At 34.7% G+C, this 26,564-nt stretch overlaps 1 protein-coding gene across 1 annotated transcript in view; it reads left to right on the top strand.

Moving 5' to 3' along the window:
- The window catches only part of LOC145284961 (focadhesin-like), a 219,436-nt gene that overhangs the window by 149,226 nt on the left and 43,646 nt on the right, over positions 1–26,564 (top strand). Inside the window, exons 23-30 of the mRNA XM_080134064.1 lie at positions 2,776–3,004; positions 6,763–7,023; positions 8,944–9,014; positions 11,840–11,984; positions 16,613–16,732; positions 20,163–20,285; positions 23,727–23,804; positions 24,016–24,187. Of these exons, the coding sequence (XP_079990190.1) occupies positions 2,776–3,004; positions 6,763–7,023; positions 8,944–9,014; positions 11,840–11,984; positions 16,613–16,732; positions 20,163–20,285; positions 23,727–23,804; positions 24,016–24,187 (1,199 nt within the window). The remainder of the gene's footprint in view (positions 1–2,775; positions 3,005–6,762; positions 7,024–8,943; positions 9,015–11,839; positions 11,985–16,612; positions 16,733–20,162; positions 20,286–23,726; positions 23,805–24,015; positions 24,188–26,564) is intronic.

Genomic DNA, 26,564 nt, shown 5'->3' with positions numbered 1-26,564 from the left:
TTGGGGTTTTTTTTTTCAAATTCTGCATGCAAGGTTGACCTTTTAAGCACCTTGAGTCTTGGATGATTTTGACAACACCAAATTTTTATAAGCACTTGTCAGTCAAATCTGGTTGATATATTCCAACATTTTCAAATCATACAGCACCTGCATGACACGCACACTTCCCCACAAGTACAGAACTAGTTGTGTACAAAGTCAATTAATGTAGAAGCCCCAGCTCCCCCAAAAGAGAGCTTCTCCATTATACCACAGTTTTGGCTAATGTAACTTCTGACCTCCTTCAAATGTGTCAAACTTGGAAATATGCACAAAATTTCAAACAGCACTCTTTATTTAATCTAAGAGGGTAGGTTGTTCTTATTCCGACAGTCATGTTTGGTACTACCAGATCAGGCTGTTTGAAGATAATGTCAAAAACAAAAAAAAAACAATTAAACCAAACACCATGAATAAATATCTGAAGGTATAAATATAGAAATACTAGAATTGTTCTATTTTCCAAAATTTTGTGGATGAGGATTGATAATTTGAATTATTCCGACAACTATTTTCATTTTGTGATTTACGAAGTGCCGTCAATAAGTTTCCAAGCTTTTTTTGTGGAAGCACTTTTATTGATAACAATAGCCTCTAAGATTTTCCTTAAGCTTAGAGAATAACCAAAAGTCTGCAAAGAACTTTGCAACTAATTCTACCCTATGCGACGAAGGCCATCAACTCCCCATATTTCCTCCTATAACACAGAACAAGCTAGGTAACATACAAATATCCGTGCATGAGGTCGCCAAGCTAATCAAGAACCTAGATTCCAGTAAAGCAACTGGCCCTGATGGCATCCCAATTATAGTGTTAAAAAAGCTTCAACCAGAACTTGCTCCCATACTTACGAAACTGTTTAAGCGCTGCCTTAAGGAGAAGTGCTTTCCGACTCCCTGGAAGACCTCATCAGTTTGCCCTGTATTTAAGAATTCAGGTGATAAGTCATCTCCCTCTCAGTACAGACCAATAAGTCTCCTGTGTGTTATAAGTAAGTTGCTGGAATCCATATTAAATAGAGAAATAGTCAACCACCTCAGCAGGAATAACCTTCTTAGTGACACACAATATGGTTTCCCCTCTGCAAGATCTACCGCAGATGTGCTGACGGTTATATCCCACAGGATTAGTGAATCTCTTGACAAAGGCTTCCTTTCTAGGGCAATTGCTCTTGACATATCAAAGGCCTTCAACAAGGTATGGCATAAGGGCCTACTTCACAAGATTTCCAGCTACGGTATAACTGGAAATGTTTTCTCAATCATTAAATCATTTATCTCCGATAGGCTCATAAGAGTAGTGGTAGATGGACAAAAATCGGAGGCCTGCAATATAAATGCTGGAGTCCCTCAGGGGTCAATCCTAGGCCCAACTCTCTTCCTGATCTACATCAATGACCTCCCTAAACACATACTTAAATCATTCGTTGACATCTATGCTGATGACACGACCATCTACGGCAACACATCAAAGGCTGTAAATGACAAAGTTCTCTCTGATTCTCTCTCCTCTGATCTCGAGCGCGTGGTTCAGTGGGGGAAGATGTGGCTGGTTACCTTTAATGCATCCAAAACCAAACTCCTATCCTTACATCATCAACGCTCTGATCCCCATCTGGCATCAAGCTTCTGGGTTTGACCTTTACTCCTGATCTGAAATGGAACACGTACATCAAGTCTGTTGCCAAGGTCGCTGGAAAGATGATGGAATCCTTCTACCGCTCCAGAAGATATCTCACTACTGATGCAATTCTCTATCTATATAAAAGCCAAGTACATCCAAGGATGGAATACTGTTGCCATATCTGGGCAGGAGCTGCAAAAAACAGCCTATCCTGCCTTGACAGAGTACAAAATAGACTTCGTGGCTTAGTGGGGGATGCCCTTTTCTCTACCCTGCAACCTCTCTCTCTCACAGAAGAGACGTTGCGAGCCTATCCTTGTTTTATCGTTATTTCCATGGCAGGTGCTCGTCTGAACTCCAATCTCTGGTCCCCCCTCGCCAATCTTTCACGAAAAACACCCGTCTAGCCGAATCCACTGTGAAAAATTTCCCCCACTCTTTATCTGTGCCTAGATCAAAACATGGATTCCATGAACAAAGCTTCTTTCTTAGAACTGCACGCCTGTGGAACTCTGTTCCGTCTGCCTGCTTCCACCGGACTACAACTTGGATGTGTTCAAGCCCAATGTTAACAAATTCCTAATGAACCGCCCCCTTAAGTAAACACTTCATCAAATCTCCACACTAACGTAATGTACTTGCAATAACCCTTATCCCCGAGTGGCTTCCGGGCCTTGAAAAGTGGTGATCACTGTGTAAAAAAAAAATAAAAAAATAAAGAACTTGAAGTATAAAAGCTTTTTCCAAAATGACTGGATTTGGTATTAAATAACTTTGAAAAGGGTTGATATGCCATAAAACAAAACAATCAACTGGCAGCCATGACCATTTAGTTCTCAGTGCATCCAATCCAAGTGAAGCAAGGCATTCAGAGTGTGGCCGATCTATGATGCAAGGCATTCAGTTATTTGTACATCGTCGAATGCTTTTCAGATGGTTAATGTTGTGAGCAAGATCGGAGTTCTAGAATGATAAAACAAATTTTAAGAACGGTTACATGATAGTTTGAGAGCAGCTAATAAAAATGCTTATAGAGATGAGAAAACATGTAATTCCATGTTTATTTTCCATTTTTTTAATTATTTATTTACTTTACTTTTTTTTTTTTGTTAGAGGCAATCCCACAATGCAAGCAAATTCAATGTTAGCACTCTCAGGACTGGTGTGTGCCGTGGCAAAATATCGTTCTGGAGAGGATATGACCAAGGTCTTGGAAAGTGAGGCGTATCCTGCCCACATGAAATACAAACAATGGGTTTCCTTAATAACAGACTCGATCTTATCAATATGGAATGTCAAATATAAACCGACTGGAAACGCTTTGCTTGGACTTTGCCAACAGGTCAGTATTTTCATTTTTATCCGCAAATTTGTTTATCAATCCTAAATCATCATCATCCGTTTAACATCCATTTTACATGCTGGCATGTGTTGGTCAGCTTTTATTGACTTCCGAACTAACTTATCTCTTGCTAGGTCTTTATTCGTCCCTCCTTCTCTAAAGTGGATCCCCAGAGAGGCAAATGAAGAACTTCAAACAACATCCAATTAGCTCACAAGCCAAAAGAGATAAACCACATCTCATTTCTGATTTTCTGTCTGATATCATAGCCTAACACATATTCTTAACTTCTAACAAAACTTCTAATAGAATTTTCCACTCTCTGTTTAATTCTAACCTTATGTGGAAATACCAATTTTAACATTATTTTCACATAAAGTGAAAATTTTGCTACATTTTTTTTTTGTAAAGGAATTTTTGAAAATTTTATTTTGAGTTTTTTTTTTGTTTTTTTTGCATAAATTAACAACTGCATTCTGATAATCAGAAGGGAATTATGTTTTGGCTTTTTCCATTTATTTTTCATTGCATTTATTTTTCAAAGTTTTTAAAATTCCTTCATTAGTTTTCAACCAATATGCATAAAGCTATAGAAGCTATATAAGAGCCAGATACATCCAAGGATTGAGTACTGTTGCTACATCTGGGCAGGAGCTGCTAGAAAGACCTTATCCTGCTTTGACAAAGTTCAAAATAGACTTCATAGCGTACTAGAGGATGCCCTTTTCTCTTCTTTGCAATCTCTTTCTCACAGAAGAGACATCGCAAGCCTGTCTCTGCTTTATCGTTATTTTCATGGCAAGTGCTTGTCTGAGCTCCAACCTATGGTCCCACCCTGCCAAACTTTCACGAGAAACACATGTCTAGCTGAAAACATTATCAATAATTTCCCCCACTCTTTATCTGTGCCTAAATCTAAACGTAGATTCCATGAACAAAGCTTCTTTCCTAGAACTGCGCACATGTGGAACTGTCTTCCGTTTGCCTGCTTTTCAGCTGACTACAATATGGTCGTCTTCAAGTCCAATGTAAACAAGTTTTGATGAGCTGTCCCCCTTAAGTAATCCAATTAACCAAATTTACACTTCTAACAATTACTATAATATTGTCCCATCAACTACTGTACACTCTTTAACCCTTATCCTCGAGTGGCCTCTGGGCCTTGATAAGTGGTGACTCCTATGTCAAAAAAAAAAAAAAAGCCACGAACACAGGAAACTGATTGAATACAATTTTGGAGAGCTTGGATTCAACTTTGTGTCTAGACTAGCAGAGAGACCCGACATTGGTAGGAATTGAATGAAGATCAACAAATGTTCCATACTTCTAATATTTTTATTGAAATCATCCATTTTTCAATCAAATTGATTGTTTGCCTGCTCTAGTTGGGAACTCATCATCGTGCACCAAAAAGAAGCTTCACATGCCTCGCCGCAGTGATTTAGTCCACAATAAATTGTAGTCTACATTGCACTGTTGAGATTATACTGTTCATTTTATAAAATTATTTTTATATAAACTGGCTTGATTTAAAATTCAAAAGTCAAGTATCATGGTCCAGGTGTGTTTTAAACAGAAACATTCATGTCGAACACGCCACTGTCTTATCAAAGAACTTATTGTTGATTTTTATATCCTTGGGCCCTTCTGATTATGCAGTGATAAAATTTCTCAAATGCACTTGTGACGTTAGACTGTATAAGGGTGTTAACTTTTGTAAAAAATAAGACTATTCCTCCTTTAATCTGATTTTTTGAATTATTGATTTTCAATATTTATCAGAGGTATTCTAATGCAAACCCTATCTAAGAACACTCCCAGAAACATAAAGTACAGTTGTGTGAAATTTTTTAAAAAATCTGTCCAGCTGTATTGGAGTTCATAGGAATAAACTCACAGACACACACACACACACACACACAAAGTGCGTTTTATATATAAGTAAAGATAGAGATGTATAAGAGTTCAAATATATGACACTTTGTCTAAATATAAATCACTACTAAACTTTTAGAGTATATTTTCATTAATTAGAAAATTTTTTTAAAAATACTAGACAGCTGATAAAAGTCGCTTTTTATTTATGTTGGAAAAACTCCAGGCAGCTTTACACCTTTAGTTAATGTTTTTGGGGGTTTTTTTTTTTGGTTTTTTTTGTATTAATTAGAAGAGATCTCGGCTCTCGAATTAGTTAAAAAATATTTTAATATCATTTTGAATCTTGAGCCGATTATTGTATGCGAAATCTCACACAAATGGTGCTTACATGAAGTATGTAAATTTTTACTAAAATGACTGAATTCAATATTTAACAGGAGTTTTCAACTCCTTTCACATTTTATTTTATTTATATATATATATATATATATATATATATATATATATATATATATACACACACATGACATAATCATATTGACACACTGGTACATGTTAGATCACTGAAGTTAAACAATGTTGAGCCTGGTCAGTAATAGTTAAGTAGCCATTTGGGAATACCAGGTGCTGTATGTAGGAAGACACCAACACCAAGAACTGCAAGAACCTAAGATCATCATCTGACCAGGATATACATGCCACTGGGGACTGCTTGTAAATTTGATATTCCCTAGAAACTTCTTACTTCAGAGCAAGTTGGTTCAACCAACCTAGGGTGAATGCCGGTTGTTGTTATATAACATTGCATTATCCAGAAAACCAAAAATGAAGTAATAAAAACTAACATGTATTTTTGGTTCAGCAAAACAAAAACATTTTTCTGTCTGGCTTTGTGGCTGTCCAATTGTGACATTACTCAGATGTGATACGGCATAATCAGGGTATATCACTAAAGTTAAGCATCATTGAGCCTGGTCATTGCTAAAATGAGTGACCAATTGGAAATACCAAGTGCTCTATGTGCTCATCTCGGCATTGTTTCCTATCATTCTGGACGTCTTCGTGATACTAGATTCGGGCGATACCAACTCAGAAGACGTATTGTTAGGAGTTGCACAACTCTTGCTTCAAAATTCAGCACGTCCTCCATCATCCTTTCAGGATAATCAGATGGTTCTTGCCATTCTAATGGACGAACCTCCACTACTTGGTTATAACTTTATCTAGATATGAGGACTTTTACTGTACAATTTATTTGATTAATTAGAACTTTTAAAAGTTAAAATGAAATACGTATGTCATATGCTTATAAGTTAAAATACAATGCAAAGATTTTGTAAAATAAACAAAAATTGTTTTGTTTAAAATCAATATTTCGACATGATACGTCTTCTGAAAAATTTTTGTTTTTTCTTTTCCATACTATGATGTGAACACGAAAAGAATTTGATAGTAAAAAATCTTTTCTAATGCAAATAAAAGCAAGTTTTGAGTGAGACACTTTTTTTCTTCTTTTTTTTTTTAAATTTCACACAAATGTATTTCATGTGTCTGGGAGTGTTCTTAGATAGGTTTTGCATTGGAATGCCTCTGATAAGTATGGAAAATCGATATTTTTTTTAATGTCCGGGAGAGAACGCGTGACATGAAATAGTTAAGGTTGTGCTCTCCCTCCGTGATATAAGCATTGTTTTAATTTAAAAATGAAATATGTATGCTATCTATAAGCCAAGTTACAATGCAAAAATCTTTTGTAAAATAATTTTTTTTTTAATTTCCATCTTTATTAAGAGATTTTTTTCTTTTGTTTTTATTTTCATCTTGAATTTACTTTTGTGATTAAAATTTTCTAAAAATCTTTTTTGTTTTTATTTTGGCAGAGATCTGTATCAGACCGAGCAGCGGCAAGCATGTTGTGCCAAGCCTCGGCCTGTTTGGCCATTCCGAGGATGATTAGTTGCCAACTAACGACAGACACTTCTTTCAAACTATTTGAGATTCTTACCATGATGACCAGTAGTCTGCCTGGCCAACCGAACCAACCAGAATCCCCGGTGCTTCTCTTTCATAATGGTCTCTCTCTGGGAATGTTGTTGGCGCGACTGTTTGAAGAACATTTTAGTGAAATTGGTGGATCTAAAGTAAGTCAGATCTTTTTCGACAGTTTTACATTTTGTGTATCGAGTCTTGTCTTTGGCTGCTGCTGATTTTTTCCAATCTGTGCATATCATCATCATTATTATTGCCAAACCTGGTCGCAATTGATTGCTATAAGCTCAATCATAAATGATTGCTATAAGCTCAATCACAAACGATTGCTATAAGCTCAATCATAAACGATTGCTATAAGCTCAATCATAAACGATTGCTATAAGCTCAATCACAAACGATTGCTATAAGCTCAGTCACAAACGATTGCTATAAGCCCAGTCACAAACGATTGCTATAAGCCCAGTCGCAAACGATTGCTATAAGCCCAGTCACAAACGATTGCTATAAGCCCAGTCGCAAACGATTGCTATAAGCCCAGTCGCAAACGATTGCTATAAGCCCAGTCGCAAACGATTGCTATAAGCCCAGTCGCAAACGATTGCTATAAGCCCAGTCGTAAACGATTGCTATAAACCCAGTTATAACTGATTACTATAAATAGCTTACTTTGACAATTGTACAACATTATTTTATTAGTATTTCACTGGCACTAATTAAATATGTTCTGGTCTTAACTTTTTTGGTGCAAATCCAGAATTCAACCTAATTATAAAAAAAAGTACAGAAAAATATTTGCGATGTACATAATTGTCATGGAACAGAAATGTCATATTTCAAAAATCGTGTAAATTGATCAAGTTATTTTTTTTTTTTATCTATGACCTAAAATGCACTAAACATTGATGTTATTGTTTTTTCCTTTCCCTTTGCAAAACTTCAACATGCTTTGCAAAGTCAAAAAAAAAAACATTTTTCTGCAAAACAAACCAAACTCCATGAATAAATGTTTGAAGATATAAAATCTTTTCCAATTGTTTTATTTTTTGTTACAAGCTATATAATATTGATATAAGGAAAGATTTTTGTGGAATTGTTTGCCCTTCGGGGCCCATGGCACAATGGATAGAAGCATTGAGTCTCTACGGATTCAGGTGATCATTGTCTGAAGATAGCGGTTTCAATCCACCTAAGCAGGCCAGGGAATTAGTTGGCTAAAACGAGGTGAGACGACAACTATGGAAGGCAGTAATTGCTGGGGGTAAATTACAAGAATCAGCATTCCTATCCCATCGCGGTTAATCATCTGAAGATGGCTAGAGGATAAACATGGTGAAATACAGCAACTATGAGGATGAGGATAACAGTCCGCAAAAAAAATCATTACGCAAGGAAAGATTATTTTGAGAAAAAAAGAGAAGGATACTAAGTATTCATTTAATTTATTTTTACAAAATGTTTTTAATAAACAAATAAATCGTCCGTATTTGTAAAAATCAAAGATTTTATTTTTCTGATTGTACCACAACCAACATAAATTTACGTTGGTTGTGATTTTGTATGATTTAAGCATTATCTCATTTTCTCATTTCCTCATTATTCAATTTATATTTAAATTGTCATTTGAATAAATGATTTTTCTTGTAAATTATTGAACATTTTAATACTTATATTATTTTTGTAGCATTTTTAACTTTTTGTGTCTTAAATTCGCTTTTCATTATTCGATTTATAGTCAAGATTTTTAAAAACGTATCTTTTTTGCAAAGTAAATGTTTCTGTGTGTTAAAAATTGAGCTTTTGACAAAAAAATAAAACAACTGAGATTTATTATTGGTTTGTTATAATGTACGCAGGGTAACTGGAAGAAATTGGTGTACACTTAATGCTGTCTCTTTCATTTAACTGATTTTTTTTAAACTTAATTGATCTGAAAAAGAATAAGGGTTGAAGCCAAAGACAAGTGAAATAGTGCCAGACAACATTGGATGAGTCCATCTGAATAATTTTTAATCAAACATCTTGATTGTAATATCGACCTTATTAATCATATCTTTATTTCTTATCTCTAGGGAATGCAGCAGGTGTGGGAGTCACTGGATGCCCTCGAAAACTGTTGTTTGGATGAAGATTTACCCAACAGGTATGTGAAGCTCTATTTTTATTGGTTAATAGAAAACTATACAAAATCCTTACATTACATCAATCATGGACAACATACTTGTTCTTGTTGCATTCAATTTACAAGGCTACACAGCATATATTTCGTATGAAAACGTTTCTAAGTCACTCTTTGCCTATTTATGTAATATTCTTGTCGTCTGGGCTGGTACATTTATCACTTGTCTCTCACTCTTAGACAGCGTCCAAAAAAGTGTCACACTATCAACCAAGCTCCAACCTCTGTTCTATTGACGCAATGTTGCATCCTTGTGCCTGTTTTACAAGTACTTTAATAGAATGTGCTCTGACGACCTCGTAGCACTTATGTCCGTTTGACATACTTCCGACTAACCTAACTAGTAGCAAAATTTCATCCTTTCACTGTATAGGTCCATGGATGCCAGAAAGCCTTCTACTCGAATAATTTTTTCCCTCAAACTGCTAGACTTTGAAGTTCCCTACTTGTTTCTTGTTTTACTGACTGTACTAACAAGCAGAAATTTAAATGTCATGCAAACTGATATCTTACTGCTCACCGCCTTATATAGTGCCTCTGTAGACATAAAATAATAGCCTCTTATGTCAAAATGGATAAAATCCACCTGGAAATGTTCAGCCTTTTTTTTTTTTTTTTTTTTTTTTTTTACAGGGGGTCACCACTTATCAAGGCCCGAAGGCCACTCAGGGATAAGGATTATTGCGTGTACAGTAATCAATGAGATAGTATTGTAGTAATCGTTAGTATTGGGGGTTTTGATAGAGTGTCTTACTTAAGGGGGTGGTTTGTCAGGAGTTTGTTTATGTTGGACTTGAAGACGTCCAAGTTGTAGTCAGGTGGGAAACAGGCAAGCGCCAGAGAGTTCCACTGGCGTGCAGTTCTAAGCTCAATCTGATTTTGACAATGTTGCTCTACGCAGAGAAATGTCATCTCTTCCAGGGTGGGGCTATTATTACCTCTCTTTCTATTCTCTTGGGATCTCTTTACTTGAATGATCCTGGCTCTTTGTTAGTGGTCATTGTTCAGTCACCCAGAGGAGACATTCACTTCACTGAAGATCCAGCTGATCTCCAGACATTATTTCTCTCACAAATCTGATTGCATCAGGACTCTTCCTCCCCCCCATCCCCACCCCGTTTAACGAAGTACTTCTTTTCCAAACAAAGGGGTTACCTTTTTTGGGTGATCTGACTGGTCAGAGATACCTTCAGTCCTCTTTGAACCCCTCTTCCTCATCTATTCAGGCATCTGATAACCATCCTTGTGTTTTCTAAGCAGTTCACTTTGTTTTATTTATTTGCGGATTGTCATCCCCATCTTCATCGTTGTTGTTGTTTCACCACATTTCGGCCAACTCATCCTCTGGCCTTCTTCAGGTGGTTAACCACGACAGGATAGGAATGCTAAATCACATAACTGTATTCCTAATAATTACTAACAGAATAACAGTCCGCAAATAAATAAATATACAAATTATTCATCTGAAAGGATTCCAATAAAAAAAATTTAAAGTTCACTTCTTGTAAGTGAAAAAAAAGTATGATAACCATTAGGCCGGCTTGACACATTCCTTAAAAACTGTTGTTTTGAAACTACTTATTTTCAATGTAATGAACCTGTCATGAGAACTATTCACGCATGCATGGAGTAATTAGCAAATAAATAAAACTCTGACGACTCTCACATACCAATTTTTCAATTTTGAACCCTTGGCAGCCTGTTTTTTCTGGATGAAAACTGATAAAAAAGTTTCTACATGTCTGAATATCCTATATACCAAATTTCAAGTATGTAGATCAAAAATTCATGGAGTATATAGGTTGAGAAGTGTCCTCATACACACACACACACACACACACACACACACACATTCTCACTTATATCTATATATCTATAAAAGTGAAAATGTCTGTGTGTGTCTGTGTACATTTCCCTACCAAATAACGTCAATTTTCCGTCTAGAGACTCGAGATTTGACATAAGGAGTATTAAGATTTGGGAAAATCTTTTTAATCGGTTTTCGGCCAGAAATTTGGTTGCCAAGAGGGTCAAAGTTCAACGATTTAATTTGATTTGAGCCAAAAAAAATAAATGTTAAGGCATCAAAATTGAGGTCAAAGTTAATAAAAATTTGACCTCTGCAGTCTCTACCAAATTACTCAGCCAATTTCTGGTCTAAACATTTGAAATTTTACATAAAGGGTATTCAGATATAGGGCAAGCTTTTTAATCAGTTAGGGTTGAAAGTTTGAGCTGTCAAGGGGTCAAAATTCAAAAGATTTGACCTTTGCAGTGTCTAGCAAACTACTCAGCCAATTTTGAAATTTATACATAACGAGTATTTAGACGTGCAGCAAAACATTTGAAATTTATACATAACGGGTATTCAGTTTTGAGGCGAAAATTTGGCTGCCAAAAGGTCGTAGTTAAAAGAGTTGACCTTTGCAGATTCTACCAAATTCCTCCGCCAATTTTGGTTCAAGACTTGAAATTTTAGATGCATGTAACTTGGACATTGGAAATTACTTGGATTTGGAAATTACTCAGACAAATTTTGGTCTAAACATTTGAAATGTTACATAAAGTGTATTCACACATAAGGCAAGTTATGAACATAGGTCCCGATCAAAGCCGGGCTGAACTGCTAGTAGAGTAATAATAGCGATGTCTGACTCATCAGCATCAAAGGGAAGTAACTGTTTCATAAACACATGCAGGTTTTATAAATTAACTCTAAATTGATTTGTAATGTACAAATATATGTTCACTATAATAATAATCTAACAATTGTCCGTTTTCTACATCAGATCTGGCTCTGTGCTTGGTTTGGGTCTTGCCCTTAGTGCCCTTTGTGAAGATGGAAAACCTGAGTCTCGAGAACGTGCGGCAACAAGTCTTAACAAATTGTTTTCCCATCTGAAAGACTTGGACACAAGTTCTAACATCTTCCAGGTAAAATCTCATTTTACTTGTTCATCCGTGGAGTTTTAGAATTTTTATTTGTTAAAATAATTTTTTTTGTTTAAACAATTTTTTTGTTTGCAGAATTGTTTGTCCAGTTATTCTTCCTCTTTTAGAGACAATGAATAGCGCTATTAATTGGTTATTTTTATTAAAACAGTTTCTTTTCACCTTCCGTTTACTATTTAGTGGAAGTCTTGTCGGTATATATATTGTTTTTAGTCTTTGAATTTTTTTTAAATGGTTTTAAAAGATATATACTTTAAAAGTTTACATAAAAAATAGTCTTTATTTCAAAATTTAAAATAAAAAAGGAAATTCTAGTAAAAACTAAAAAAACATATTCTGAGTATAACATCTTTTATTAAAAATAAAACTATTTCAAAGTAAAGACTAGTTTATTTTATGTAGAGTTTTAAAATTAAAATGGAATTTACCTAAGTATTAATCAGAATAAATCCTTGGCATAACACTGCCAAGACTTTCACTGAATAGAAAGCAGAAGTCAAAAAGAAACTTTTAGTAGAAATAATAGATTAATTGGTTAATATTAACTTGAGAAGAATCCTAAAAATTTCACTTGGCATTATTTAGAAACAACATATTTTATCAAACCATTATATTTAATGTTTGGAGATAAAAAAAATATAACTTAATAAACAAAATAATTGTGATTCATTGTTTGTCATGCAAATGGAGACCATTTTCAAAATGACACCGTCTTGTTTATCTTCTGACTAATGCATCGTGGGATTTTTTTTATTTTGAGGAACAAAACAGATATGCTACTTTCATGCTAGTAAAGAGTTGTTTTTGTGTGTAAAAGGAATTTTAAACCATTTTTCTGTAAAATATTTTTGTGTGCATTGAGAACTTTGATGAAGAACATACATTTCTATTCATGTATAATTTTGACAATACAAACAGTAAAAATATCCTTGTAGACTGTGGTGCTACAGCACACGTTATCACCAAGGAATCTGATTTTATTAAGTTTGATTCAAACTTTAATCCACAAAGTCATTTTGTCGAACTTGCCGACAGTAGTCAAATAAATGATATAATCTTCAAAAGAGGTGATGCTAAAATATCCCTAAAAAATAATAATGGTGAAATTTGTAACTGTATTCTAAAAAAAATGCTCTTTTCATACCTACATTTAAGCAAGACATTTTCTGTGCGTGCTGCCATTAAACAGGGCACGAATATAAAGTTTGGCCAAAACAAGTCAAAACTGATATACCCTAATGGAACTGTACTTGACATTAAAGAAAATGGCCGACTATATTATTTTAAAAGTATGGTTCCCTCAAAAACTGCCTGTCACGACTTGGAAACCTGGCATAAAATTCTAGGACACTGCAATACAGTTGATATTAAAAAATTACCAAATACTTGCGAAGGCATGAAAATAATACCCTCAGACGATCTCCCAAATTGTGATGTTTGTGCACGGGGGAAAATGTCAAAGTATATAAGCAAAACACCAGACAAAAAAAAAACACAAAAATTCTCTCACTTGTGCACTGTGACTTGGCAGGTCAGATCAGCCCGATGCGAGAAATAATCTAAGGTACGTTTTGAACTTTGTTGATGATTTTTCCAGTTTAATTATAGTTTATTTTCTAAAAAACAAATCCAACACTATCCTTGCCACTAAGAAATATTTAGCTGATATTGTTGCGTATGGCTTGGTAAAATGTATTCGCTCAAACAATGGGACTGAATTTATTAGTAAAGACTTTGAACTTCTATTAATTAACCATCGTATTAAACACTAGAAATCTGCGTCGTATTCCTCATTTCAAAATCGCACCGCTGAAAAAGCATGACGGACCTTTTTTGAGATGGCAAGATGCCTACTTATTGAATTATAGTTTATGGACGTACGCTTTAATGGCAGCAGCATATATCAGAAATAGATCGTTCAATAGAAGATTAGGCAAAACACTGTATGAAGCGTTTTGCAGTATAAAATCAAAAATGAACCAAATGCATATATTTGGTTCAGATTGTTTTGCATTTATAGAAAATACCAGTAAACTAAATATTAAAAGCAAAAAAGGTATTTTCGTAGGTTATGATAAAAACAGTCGAGCATATTTAATCTACTTTCCAGACCAAAATGCCATAAAAAGAGTTAGATGTGTAAAATTCTATGATATATTAAATTTAAAAAATGGTGATCCAGTGGATGAAAAACATGAGGAAATATTACCTAGTATCTTACTCGATCATAATGAAAATATTAATAACGACGACAATTACAGTAAAACTACTGACGAAAATATTTACCAGATACGTCGATACCTGATAAGGGAGCAAAAAAGGTCAGACTTCTTAAAAATTGAAAAGATACAAGACTACGCAGTGGATTACTGTTACTCATTGAAAAGCGCACCAGAAAGTTGAGACGATTAATTTAGAAAATCACCAAGAATGGAAAAAAGCTATGGAACTGAATTGAAAGCTTTATCTGAAAATAACATGTATGAAATAGTGGCGAAACCAAAAGATAAGAATATAATTTCTTCATGCTGGGTTTTTTTTTCAAAAAAAATCACAGCTTCTGGCAGTGAAACTTTTAAAGCAAGATTAGTTGCAAAAGGTTTTTCGCAAATTTCTGGAGTGGAATATTTTGCAACATTTTCACCAATGACAAATTTAACAACAATTAGAATTTTATTACAATTTGTCGCTCAATACAATTTAAAAATACATCAAACGGATGTAAAAATGCTTATTTAAATGCTCTGATTGACTGTGAAATCTATATTTACTCTCCAGAGGGATTTAAAATGAAAAATAAAAATTACGTGTGTAAACTGAATAAATCGTTATATGGCCTAAGACAAAGTGCACACTATTGGTTTTTAACACTCCATAATTATTTAATAGAACAAGAATTCAAGCAATGTCCCATCGATGTGTGCATGTATACCAAAAATATAGGTAATAAATTGTTGATTTTGATTTTCTGGGTTGACGATATATTACGCCTCAAACTTTAAAAGATATTAAAAATAGATTAAATAAAAAATTTAAAATGGCCGATCTTGGACAATTGTCATGGTTCCTCAGTATAAAATTTACCTGTGAAAATGAAACTATAACAATGAACCAATCACGGTACATTGAAAAAATTCTGCTGAAGTTCGGAATGCAAGGCTGCAAACCACATACAACTCCCGTTGAGATGGATATAGATATAAATATAGAGACCGAAACAAAATTAATAGACGATCGATTATACAGAGAAATGATTGGAAGTTTCATCTATTTGATGACCATCTTTTACTAGGAATTACTTAATCGATCGAAACTGCACTGATTCTTCACCGCTATATTTTTTCAACATAATATCTCAACACTTAACAGGTTATGCACCAACCATCGTCTTTTCTCTGATGGTTCGAATTGTAACAGGTAAAATTTCTGGGGTATCTAAGGATTCGGAAACTACACAAAATGATACAATCTCCAACAGAGAATCCTAATGACCCCGAATTTCTCGAAAAGAATGTGACTGTTTTTGCAGAACTGATTCAATGCTTAGACGATAGAAGTCTGTCTCTGATTATAAGAGATGCCTTGGATGATGGACGGAAAACATTGAACATATTAAGAGAGCATTATTTATCAAAAGGGAAACTGAAAATTATATCACTGTATACAGAATTAACGTCTCTAAAATGTAACGAGGATGAAACTATTACTGACTACGTTATAAGGGCAGAAACAACTGCCAATGCCTTAAAACTCTCAGGTGAAATAATAAGTGATAGCTTGCTGATATCAATGACCCTCAAGGGACTTCCAACCAATTTTAAACCATTTACAACTGTTATAACACAAAAAGACAAACCCATAAATTTTAGTGAATTTAAAGTGGCATTGTGCAGTTACAAAGAGACAAATCGGATGCTCGTGGACAATAATAACTTCAGCAATATCATGAAGTTTAAAAATGCTTCTCGAAAACAGACACCACCAAATTACACATCTCGCTGCAATGTTTTCCCCAAAAGTAATTTTCCCAAGAAAAAGAATAAAATTATCTGCTATAATTGTGGACGACCCAATCACAAAAGTTTCCAATGTCGATATAAAACTAAAAAGTGGACTCCATAAAAAACGATCATCGAAATCATTGGTGTCATACCCCCCCCCCCATTACGAATCGAAAACATTTAACACTAATGCATTGTGGGATTTTTTTATTTTGAGAAACAAAACAGATGCTAGTAAAGAGTTGTTTTTGTGTGTAAAAGGAATTTTAAACCATTTTTCTGTAAAATATTTTTTGCGTCTTTTATGTAAAATATTTTTTGGATTTTTTTATGCAAAATATTTTTTGGATTTTTTTATGCAAAATATTTTTTGCATTTTTTTATGCAAAATATTTTTTGCATTTTTTCTGTAAAATATTTTTTGCATATTTTATGTAAAAAATCTTTTAAGAAAAATAAAAATATTAACCTTGCTCATAAACTAGAGGAGATATGAGATATGTTTTACTTAATTTCTGTTTACTAACCAGACATGTTTCTTTGATACCATCAAACATATTAAAGCAAAATCTTATTAAATATTGATTTTTCTGTTTTTCTTTTTGGTAGGTGCTCTGTTTTTCTGTGGCTTGTATAAGCGGCTCCACTTTTGCAGGAAACATCATCAAAGTTGAAACAGTCGACAATATTATGGCGCATCTAAAAGAACTCAGCTATATGAACCCTCAGGTAAGCACTACAAAGAAATCAACATCAACAGGGAGATGACGGTGGCTAAGTGGTTAATGACATGAACTGACAACCTGGGTATGTCAAGTTCAAATCCAATTCGTTGTACAGAAAAGTTTTCACTTAATGATGTTGGCAGCCTTCACTTGGTCCCTCCCGTAAGTACCTGATGTATTTCTAGAAAAGAATTCCAACTAGAAAGATGTCCAGGAAACAAATGCCAACAATAATCATCTGATTCGTTTCTAAATGAATGAACAGTGCTCAACAAAAACTAACATCACAATAATCATTTTATTAAGTTCTGTCTTTCCAGAGAATGCACTTAGCTATAAAAGCTGTCTGTGCTGAAACTTCTAGAGTTTTGATATTCACTTTACCATTTTACATGCTATTTAATGTCTGCTTTTAGAAATTGATTTCCAAACTAACATCTCTGACCAGGTCTTTATTTGTCCCTCTTTCTCTCAAATTCATCCTTATTACTTCTTTCAATGTTTTCCTAGCCTTCCAACTGTTCTACATCTAACTTATCTATTTTTCCAATGTGGCAAAACCAACACAGTCTCCTTCAAGAAAAAACATGCGAGGAAATTATATGCATGGGCTTGAAAGGGGGATAAATAAAGACCTGACCAGAGATGGGTTAGTTTGAAGATCAATTTCTAATAGCTATCTAACATAAAATAGCATTCGTATCACTTCCATTTTTCAGACTTTCGTTCTCATCTTGAATGTTATTCGCACAACAATTCGATTGATGTAATCTTCAATCCCTGCCATCAAATCCCTTGACTTTGAATATCGAAAACCAGATGAATAGCCTTTTTGTTGTTTGTTTTTTTTCTAATTAATAACATTTTTGTAAATTTCCTCAACATAATAAATAACACCATGCCAATCATTTTTTGGTTTTCACAAATTATCAAAATGGAAAATGAAAATTGTTTTTCCATAAAGAAGGATATAGCTCAATTAATTACTTCCTGGAAGGCAGGCAGTCTTTTGCATATACATACCTATTATAGTGCTGAAAAAGCTTCAACCAAAACTAGCTCCCATACTTACAAAACTGTTTAAGCATTGTCTTAAGGAGAATTGCTTCTCAACACTCTGGAAAATCTCATCAGTACCCCGATTTAAGAATTCAGGTGATCGGTCATCTCCCTCTCGATACAGGCCAATAAATCTCCTGTACATCATGAGTAAGTTGCTGGAATCTGTGTTAAGTAGAAAAGTAGTCAACCACCTTGGCAAAATCACCTTCTTAGAGACATGCAATATGGTTTCCGTTCTGCTAGATCTACAGCAGATGTGCTAACAGTTATGTCTCACAGGATTAGTGAATCTGTCGACGAAGGCTTCCTTTCTAGGGCAATTGCTCTTAACATATCAAAGGCCTTTGATAAGGTATGGCATAAAGGTCTACCCTACAAGATCTTCAGCTATAGTATAGCTGGAAATGTCTTCTCAATTATTAAATCATTAGCATGGATGCCCAGCATTGCCCGGGTATTAGGAGATGTATGTTGAGCAAAAAAAAAAAAAACTGGTCAATTTTTTTTAATTTTGACCCCTTAATTGTCGGAGGAGTTTGGTAGAGTTCTCAAAGGTCAAATCGTTGAACTTTGACTCCTTAATCACCAAATTTCTGGCCGAAAACAGATCACATTGATTTTCCCAATTCTCGGTACCCTGTATATCAAATTTCGAGTCTGTAGACTTAAAATTGACAGAGGTATTGGGTAGGGAAATGTACACACACACAGACACTTTCACTTTTATAGATATATACATTTCTTTCTGATAGGTTCATAAGAGAAGTGGTTGATGAGCAGAAATCAGAAGCTCACAGTATTAATGCTGGAGTCTCTTACGGGTCCATCCTGAGCCAAGCTGTCTTCCTGATCTACATCAATGATCTCCCAAATCACATCCTAAGATCATTTATAGGTATTTATGCTGACAACACTACCATTTATGGTAACACTTCAAAGGCCTAAATAACCAAGTTCTTTCTGATCCTAAGCACGTGGTACAATGGGGAAAGGGGTGGTTGGTTAATTTTAATGCATCTAAAATCAAGTTTCTATTTTTCCATCATCAATGCTCTGATCCCCGTCTGGCATCAATTGAAATGAATGGCTCTCGTCTTGAGGAGACTCCATATTTTGACAAGCTTCTAAGTGACTTTTACTCCTGATCTGAAATGGAACACGTACATCAAGTCAAATTGCTAAGGTTGCTGGAAAAAATGATGGGATCATTCTACCGCTCCAGTAGATATCTCACTGCTGATGCAATTCTCTACCTGTATGATGAGAAGCATTTGGCTTCTAAATGCCATGACCTAAAGAGGTTTACTTTCTTTTTTCCTTATTAATTTGATGTAATAAAGTTTTTAACTTTGAATTCTCATCCTTCATTTTTTTTATATTAATTGCCCCACTTATCTATGTAGAGCTTTTGGTAGCTTGATAAGTTTTTTGTATAAAGATTATTTTTTTTTTTATCTTTAACAATTTTATTTATTAGTGTATATACATCTCTTAATATATATATATATATATATATATATATATATACATTTATTATAATAAAGTTGTGTTTCTGTCTGTCTGTTTGTTCACAGTATATTTCATATATGACAACATAGCACACACATATTTATTTTTTATTTTTACTGTTTTAAAAATAATAAAAAAATAAAAATATTATATATGTCCAAATAAAATATGGGCGATTTTCTAAGTAAAACAAGCTTTGAAACAAAGACGATATTTAACCATATTTATTGTTAAAAAAAAATCAACAAGAAATATATACATATATTTCTCTGGAGAAAAATGTCATAAATATGAAAAGGAGTTGAAGAATGTTGAGTAGAATGTCAGGAGACAGTTACTCAGTAGCAACAGACACATTGCTAAATTTACTTGAGAATTGGTAGTTTGATAATCAAACTTATTCATAACTTATATCACAGAAATTATTGCCAAATTCAAACACACAGTCTGTCAAAAAAAATTTTTTTTTTCAAATTAATTTTAGCACAAAGATCATCATTAAAACATTATGTCGAACACATAAACCATATTTTTCCACATATTGCTTACTTTATCACCGCACCCCCACATTTCAATTTTTGTCCATACCAATAGAATAAGAGTCTTTGCCGTCTCCTCTATAATCTAAATATCAAGATATGCTTATATTGCACAAATAGAAACATCAGATTTTTTAGAATGTCATTACGCAAATTCAAATCTTGTGTGTTTGAAAGATTTGTAAGTGAATACTTGGTTAATAAATTTAATGTTATTTTTGTTGACTTTCAACTCATGTTCAGAATGATGCTTCCACCCAGTTCTCAGATTTCAAAAAAAAAATTGGTTCTTCAACCAAAAAGTTATATTTTTTGTCTTTTCAGATGAGTGGTGTGAACCTTGCATTGGGAACTTTGTGCTATTGTCTCAATATGGTCGGCCATAGTAGCATCAACCAACTTACACAAGACGTATGCACTGAATGGTCAAACACATACATAGATGCGGTAGGGTCATCTCGGTTTTATTTTATTTATTCTTGTTATTGATCAGTTTATATTTTACATGACCATAAAAAATTTAAAAACCTCGAACAACCGACAAACATTTCAATTTTCTTTGTTATATTCACGTTTTCTGTCGATTACACAGTTTTTAGCAGGAAAAAAAACTGAATTCTACCAACAACACTATTATTATTATTATTATTTCTATTTCAATTACTCTTGTCGTTGGTTAGATATGTGTCACCAAGGCATATAACATGACGCCCTGTTTGATTTTGTATTCTTTATATTCTAAGCGATTATATCACTTAGAATTGAAATCAATGAAAATAATTAACAGTGTAGTAAATAATGAGCAATCAACAATTCACCCACTATCCAACAATCATGATGTTGTTTGCACGCCATCTGAAAAGGCTAACATGCTTGCCAATCGGTTTACCTTAAACTCCACATTGGATCCAACAAACCATGCCCTTCCTGACTTTCCTTTGTGGACAGATGCCACACTAGACGATCTGAAAATTACCCCTTCTCAGGTGCAGGATATCATAAAAAACCTAGACACCTCAAAAGCATGTGGACCCGGTCTTATCCCGGCTGTGCTATTAAAAAAATGCTCCGCTGAGGTTGCTCCAGTCCTCTCAAAACTTTATAACAAATGCTTTAACGAATCTTGCTTTCCTGATTGCTGGAAAACTGCTTCTGTGGTACCAGTTTACAAACATTCTGGCGAAAGAACTGACCCACTAAATTATCGCCTCATTTACCTCCTCCGTCTTTTCACCAAAATATTTGAGTCCATAATTAACCAAGCTCTAGTCCATCACCTTACAGTTGCTAAACTTCTGTCCAACCCACAATATGGATTAAGGCAAGTACCTGTTCTACTGCAAATATCCTAACTGTAATCTCTGAACATATATACCATACACTGGACAAAGCAGGGGAGGGTAGAGCAGTAGCCTTAGATATATCTAAGATTTTTGACAAGGTATGGCATGATGGTCTTCTCAGGAAAATCAGATCATATGGTATTTCTGAACGAATACTTAACATAATTAAATTCTTCTTAAAGAAGAGAAGAATCCAGGTTGTCCTCGACAGTCATACATCTAAACAATATGATATAAACGCAGCTGTACCTCACGGGTCTATCCTTGGACCTTTATTATTCCTAATATTCATAAATGACGTCCCTGATAAAACTGAGATGGGTATATTTGCCGATGACACCACACTCTATAACAGGCACAAGGGGAAAACAATGAACACATATCTAAGGAAATGGCAGAAGACCTCCAATCTGTGGTGGAATGGGGACAAAAATGGATGGTCACATTCAAAGCTACCTAGACTAAGCTTGTTTCTTTCAATAATTACCAGAAACCTTCTCAACCACCAATAGCTATGGCTAAAGATGCATTACTTTAAAGTACTTCCTTCAAACTTCTTGGCTTAACGTTCACAGGGAACATGAGTTGGAACAGATACATTGAGAGCATTGCCACGGCTGCTGCAAGAAAGATGGGCTCTCTCTACCATGCTAGAAAATTACTTACGCCTGAAAGTATCCTGTATCTCTATTTGGCCACCATTCATATGAAGTATTGTTGTCACATTTGGGCTGGTGCACCTGCTACTAGTCTCTCACTCCTGGACAGAGTTCAAAAGAGAGTCGCCAACGTGACAGGTTCTGAACTCTTATCCAAGCTTCAACCACTGTCCCATCGACGAAATGTTGCATCCCTCTGCCTGTTTTACAATTATTTTAATGGTGGATGCTCTGATAAACTACAAGCCTTTGTATCCCCTCGACATAAATACGCCCCACAAACTCAACAAGCAACCAAGTCCCATTCCTACACAGTAGACATCCCTAGATGTAAGGTTTTCTACTCTAATAGTTTCTTCCCCAAAACTGCTAGACTGTGGAACTCCCTTCCAGGTTCATGTTTTCCCAACTGTACTGACATGCAGAAGTTCAAGTGTAATGTGAACAGACATCTTAGTATCCCTGCAACTACTGTCCTTGATAGTCATCCCCTACATCAAAGTGGCAATGTGCCTTGTTTGGGGTGAAAATGAATTTAAAAAAAAAACATGTAAAAAGGACAAAATCTTAAATATATCATAAATCTTTGCTATGAAAAATACTCAAGCCAATGTACAAGAATTATGTAAAACTTTATGATAAGAAACTTGTATATATTTTGAAAGCTAAATAACAATTTTATTTAAAAATAAAATTTGTCTAGTATATTTTTTTTATATTCTTCAAATTCTATGCTAGTTAGCAAAAATTCACTTTTTTTACAACAGAAAAAGCTGACTTTTACCAAAAATTGCATTTCGTTTTCTCTACTTTTTAAGGTCCGCTTTTTCTCTCTATTTTCACACAACTATTTCTTGCCAGTAACGTACATAACTTTGCTTTCTTTCAAGCAAAAAAATTTCACTTTATTTCAAATGATTACAATGTTTTCTTAGAGATAAATGCAGACAAGTTCAAAGAAGAATACAGTATCCAATAACTTTAGCTGATTAACATTTTTCTCTTTTCTCCTGCTCACCAATTGACTTTATCTTAATTTCTTTTACTCAAACTGCGCAAAACAAAATCATTTGAATAAAATAAATGATCTTTCATTTCTAGTCATGTATGAATACATCTGATGATTTAGTTTTTTGCGTAAATTTTTCTGTTTGTTTATTTTATTGATTTGGCAAAACTTTTGTTCAAATATGCATTTTATCTTGTCATTCACTTTTTTTATCAGTTTTATTAAAGGAATACAACATTAACAAAATAAAATGGTGTAAAAACCTTTTAGCAAAATGAGTGGATAGCAAATGTTGCTAAAGGAAACAAAAACGTTTTCCCATTTGGGAAATGTCCAACAAGAGTATTTCTTGTTTTTCTTCCAAATCCACTCAATTCCACAATTTTAGGCTCAGTCTTCATCTTCATAATTAATAGAACACTAAAAAATAAAATAATTATTACACCCTCTTGCACTCTCTCTCTCTCTCTCTCTCTCTCTCTCTCTCTCTCTCTCTCTCTCTCTCTCTCTCTTCAATAAGATGTTTGAATATTTACAGAGAAAGACCGTCTGAATGAAAAGAGAAAGAGTAATTTTTTGTTGCTGGAAAACCTTATTCATATTTTGCAAAATTTTAGAAATGTTTTCATGGTCTTAGTTATGTTCCAGATGGTTTTCTTGATCTTGGATGTTGCCATTTTCCACTGATTCGATTCCTGTACTTTCAAGGCTTCTTCAGAAATCTTTTGTCACAAACAAAAACAACAGCAACAAGTAAATAAAATGGCACCACTTCATCATCTGTTTGGAGTATTTTTTTTTTTCATTTTTATGGATTATAAATTTCTTTAAATCTTGTAAATGAATGTTTATATAATTGTTTTGTTTTGTTTTTTAGGAATCTCCGACTCTTCACCGTATTTCTGCTTTGGCAGGTCTAATGGCGCTGGTTGGATCAGAAAGAAGCCTTATCACTGTAAGTAGATGAACAGCAATCACACCAAAATCTTGCTATGTCAATCACTTTTTTTATCAATTTTATTAAAGGAATACAACATTAAAAAAAACGGTGTAAAAACCTTTTAGCAAAATGAGTGGATAGCAAATGCTGCTAAAGGAAGCAAAAACGTTTTCCCATTTGGGAAATGTCCAACAAGAGTATTTCTTGCTTTTCTTTTTTCTTCCAGATTCACTCAATTCCTTCGTTGTCTGGAAATGTTGTCAATCCAGTTGCCGTTCTTCAATTGGCAAAAACAGTTTTGAAAAGCCAAGAAGACATTGGCATCCAGAGCGCGTCTGCCTGGATGTTGGGTCATGTTCACCTGTCAACATCAACTGTGTCAGAAGCTAAAACTAGTGGTAACTCACATTCCTTTTTTTTTTTCATTTTTATTGATAATTGAAAAATGCCACATTAGTGTTGATGTGCCATAATATAGACAAACCAAACAAGAAAAAAAGCATTTCCATTGATTAAACAGGAAAAAAAATGAGTTACTTTTTTATCTTATTTTCTTATTTTTATTATTAGTTTTATTTTTAGTATTTTTTGTGTGTGTGGAACGGGTGGGGGGGATTGATATTAGTCATGTAATGATTCTGAAAACAAACTCTGCAATAAACAGGTCAAAGTTCAAATTCTATCAGATTCATCACATTCATGTATGCAGTAAAACGGAGAGGGTGGATATAAAATATTCGTTCAGCTATCTTCTCTTCTTCATTCAGTTTTGGTATTTAGGGTAGAACGAATGTCCCACATATCACAGGATGGGCAATATCAGGCCACATCTAACAACTTTTTTAAATTTTTACACTCAAGGATAAGGTTAATTAGTGAATACTGTAATAAATTATAATGGTGGAAATTGGGTAAAAATTAAAATTGCCCATGTTATAGTCAGCTGGGAAGCAGCCCCATGGTATTGTGTTCCACATGGGCAGCTCTAGGAAGGAAACTTTGCTCGTGAAATTTTCATTTAGTTTTATGCTATACATGTCATCTATTCAAAAGAATTAACATCAACCAGGTTACATGCAGTATTTGAACCATATCTGTTGCTCCTCGCTAGTGCATGGGCTGTCACAATACATTATGGATACCAGAGGTAGCATGCCGTACATCGCTGAACCACCTGAGATATCAAGTGCATTAGGCATTCATGAAGGAGTTATATGGGAATATCTCAAGCAGTCGCCAACCTCAAATATACACACTTTAAGGAGTCGCAGAAATACCTGGATTAGGACCCAGGCGCAGGGTGAACCCTCTCGGTGCTGATGGACTCGTAGATCTTCCCAGGTCATCCGTTTAGGAGAAGGAAAACTCTGAAGCTAAACCTAAGGGGAGGGAGGCCTCTCCATTCTTGGATGACATCCTTCCTAGAGCTGGTGACTCGAACAAATTACCGGGTTCAAACCTAAACTGCTTAAGGAGTAGATGGGCACTGTCTATCGCCCGGCTTCCATAATCCTTCTTTGCCTATTAGCCAGGCGTAGAGGTCGAAGCACAGGGATTCGACAGAAATACTCGGTGGTCGATCTTGTTTCCTGACTAGGGCAATGAACGCCGATTTCCCCCTCTTCCGACATCCCATCCACCTCTAAACTGGGCAGTTGGGAGTGCTTGAACATCATAATGCCATTACAAGTAGATTGGGTTGACTATCGTCTGATGGGTTGAGGGTACCAGATTGACAGTTCCTGGCTGCTGTTCCCGGCTGGTAGTACAGAAGTCCTAACTATTTGGTAGCGCTTAGAGCGGCTGCTCCATCAACGGTTGAATAATATTGGGATGTTTGTAGTGTCATGTCGTGCATGGAAAGGGACCCTACACTCATCCCCGGTGGGCTTTCATGAGGCCACAGTCCTAGTAAATGGAAGGTCAGCTGATGGTCTACTTGTGTTGCATGCCTGGTGTTCTGCATAATTTTAAGATTGGCGAAGATGCTTGGGAGGCCAGCTGAAGACATGGTTACATACCACCAACGCCAATGTTAAACCTTTCTCCGGTCCACAGGTCTACATTGTTTGCCGCTTGCTATGTAACTGGTTGCTCAAAACTATTTTGGCCGCTGATTCTTATATTGATCAGGTCTCAGTTGGTGGTGCAACAAAAGAATCATCAAATACAAAAAAAAAAAAGATTTCAGTACAAAACAAGCAACAAAGTTTTATTTTTGCAAAAGTTTTCAACGATACTAATTTTTTAAACAAAATGAGAATTCTTAGGCAAAAAAAACACAACTCTATCAGCTAAGAACCTAACAACACATCTGTCTGTGGGAGGCACACAAACCTCAACTAACCACCCATCTTCCGAAATATATATGAATATTCTAGTCCTCTGTCGCAGATCATCCAGATATCCATTTCAAAATAATGGCCAGCCTTGTCTTTGAACATAAAATAATCTACTACCCAGGGGTTCCATATCTGGGCAGCTTTTAAATTTAGGAAGACTGAGTAGGTTATAACAGAAGAGAATATATGTAGAACTATCATTTTTTTTAAGTGGACAAATCGAATTCTGACATTTTTACAATTTTTTTTTTGTTTTTTTTCTCTTGGTTCTCTATCAAGTGTAACAATCCAGTTATTTGCATGCAATGCAAACATGCAACAATACTAAACATACAACACATGAAACATGCAATGCATGAAACTCAAAATGTACGAAACATGAAACATGCAATGCATAAAACACAAAATGTACAAAACATGAAACATGCAATGC

The sequence above is a fragment of the Euprymna scolopes genome, chromosome 9, assembly GCF_053919585.1.
Source record: "Euprymna scolopes isolate OS-2025 chromosome 9, ASM5391958v1, whole genome shotgun sequence".
Lineage (NCBI taxonomy): Eukaryota > Metazoa > Mollusca > Cephalopoda > Sepiida > Sepiolidae > Euprymna > Euprymna scolopes.
Note: the sequence above shows the minus strand (reverse complement) of the source record. Positions and strands in the feature narration are given on the sequence as shown.